At 41.9% G+C, this 1,616-nt stretch overlaps 1 protein-coding gene across 1 annotated transcript in view; it reads right to left on the bottom strand.

The window, feature by feature from the left end:
* Positions 1–1,616, bottom strand: part of phf21ab (PHD finger protein 21Ab) — a gene marked incomplete at its 5' end in the record, with an annotated part of 14,401 nt that overhangs the window by 5,834 nt on the left and 6,951 nt on the right. The window contains one exon of the mRNA XM_034878934.1: positions 1,345–1,451. Coding sequence (XP_034734825.1) covers positions 1,345–1,451 — 107 coding nt within the window. The remainder of the gene's footprint in view (positions 1–1,344; positions 1,452–1,616) is intronic.

The following is a 1,616-nucleotide window of genomic DNA, read 5'->3' as shown; positions in this document are numbered from 1 at the left end:
TTATTTACATGGAGTCTGGTGGAGATATGCTGCTCTATACACGCTAAAAGTAGTGATTATTTACATGGAGTCTGGAGGGTTTGGTGATGGTGATTTCGAGGCTGTTTCATGTTAAACTAAAAGGATCTTACTCTTTAACTAAAAGGTCTACACTTACTGGAAGGTCCGACACTTAGTGGACTGGACTAATGTCAAAGACTCTTTTCCCATCAGTCCCTTTAGACAAAAACATGGGAAAATCAGGTTGATTTAAAAAACAAAGTTACCTTTAATGGATGTTCTGGGCTACAGGACACTGTTCACTTTGTAAGACTCAAAGTAAAAATCAAGTGATGACTGATGATTATCAAATGGAGACAAACTAATGAAGTGTGTGTGAAGGTCTCAGGGTGTAAAATGACAGAGCTACCAGGCCAATAGGGGGCGGAGTCCCGCCTCCTCCTGCAGACCGCCACGGGGCCTAAATCGGATAATAACGTGTCCGGTAGTGAACCGGGAGAAACTACGTCTGTTTGATCCTGTTTGACTTGAGCCATGAATTACGCATATTATATTCATCATTTATTATTATTATATTCATCATTTAAAAAGATAATTCATCAAGTGGCGAAAGTCTCAGTTTGTTGTTACAACTGGTGAAATATCAGACTGCGAAAATGTCTCGTTACTTTTATTATGAGCAAAAAGTCATAATAGTTTGAGTGAAAAAATCGTAATATTACCAGAAAAAAAAAGTCGTAATATTTTGAGCAAAAAAGTCGGAATGTTTTGAGCAAAAAAAAAAAATCGTAATATTTCCAGCAAAAAGTCGTAATATTTTGAGCAAAAAAGTCGGAATGTTTTGAGCAAAAAAAAAAATCGTTATATTTCCAGCAAAAAGTCTTAATAATTTAAGCAAAAAAGTCGTAATATTTCCAGCGAAAATGTCGCAATATTTTGAGCAAAAAAGTCGCAATACTTTAAGCAAAAAAATCGGAATGTTTTGAGCAAAAAAAAAAAATCGTTATATTTTCATCAAAAAGTCTTAATAATTTAAGCAAAAAGTTGTAATATTTCCCAAAAAAATGTCGTAAGCAAAAAAGTAATATTTTGAAAATTATGATGATTCGTTTTCAGTTTTACCCCAAATGGACTTCATCCACACGCTAAATTATGTTTTAACCGACGATGACGTATAATTTATTCACGGCTCCAGTGAAAAGGATCCTGGTCTCACTCCGGGACACGTGTCCCCGAGGCGGTCCGTCGGGGGTGGGGGGGGGGGGGGGGGGGGGGGGCTCTGCCTCCCTGTAAGGATCGTGTGTGACGGGGTACGCCCGTCCCCCCCGTCTCGTGGTTACTTACATCCCCAGAGCTGGGGCTGGGCAGGGGGAGGGGGTGGGCGGGGCTGGAGGGGGAGGTCGGGGTGAGGCTGCCCAGCTCCAGGACGCTGCTGTATTTGGGCGGGCGACCTGGGTGAAATGAGACAGACGACAAAAGACGGAAAACACAAAAACAAAAAGAAAAGAAAAGATGGAGAAGGGGGGAAGAAAGCAAAAACAAACTGTATGACATACCTTGGAAAGGGAGTCTTCGTTGGCTAGCGTGAGACGGGGGGGGGGGGGGGGGGGGGGGGG

The sequence above is a fragment of the Etheostoma cragini genome, chromosome 8, assembly GCF_013103735.1.
Source record: "Etheostoma cragini isolate CJK2018 chromosome 8, CSU_Ecrag_1.0, whole genome shotgun sequence".
NCBI lineage: Eukaryota > Metazoa > Chordata > Actinopteri > Perciformes > Percidae > Etheostoma > Etheostoma cragini.
Note: the sequence above shows the minus strand (reverse complement) of the source record. Positions and strands in the feature narration are given on the sequence as shown.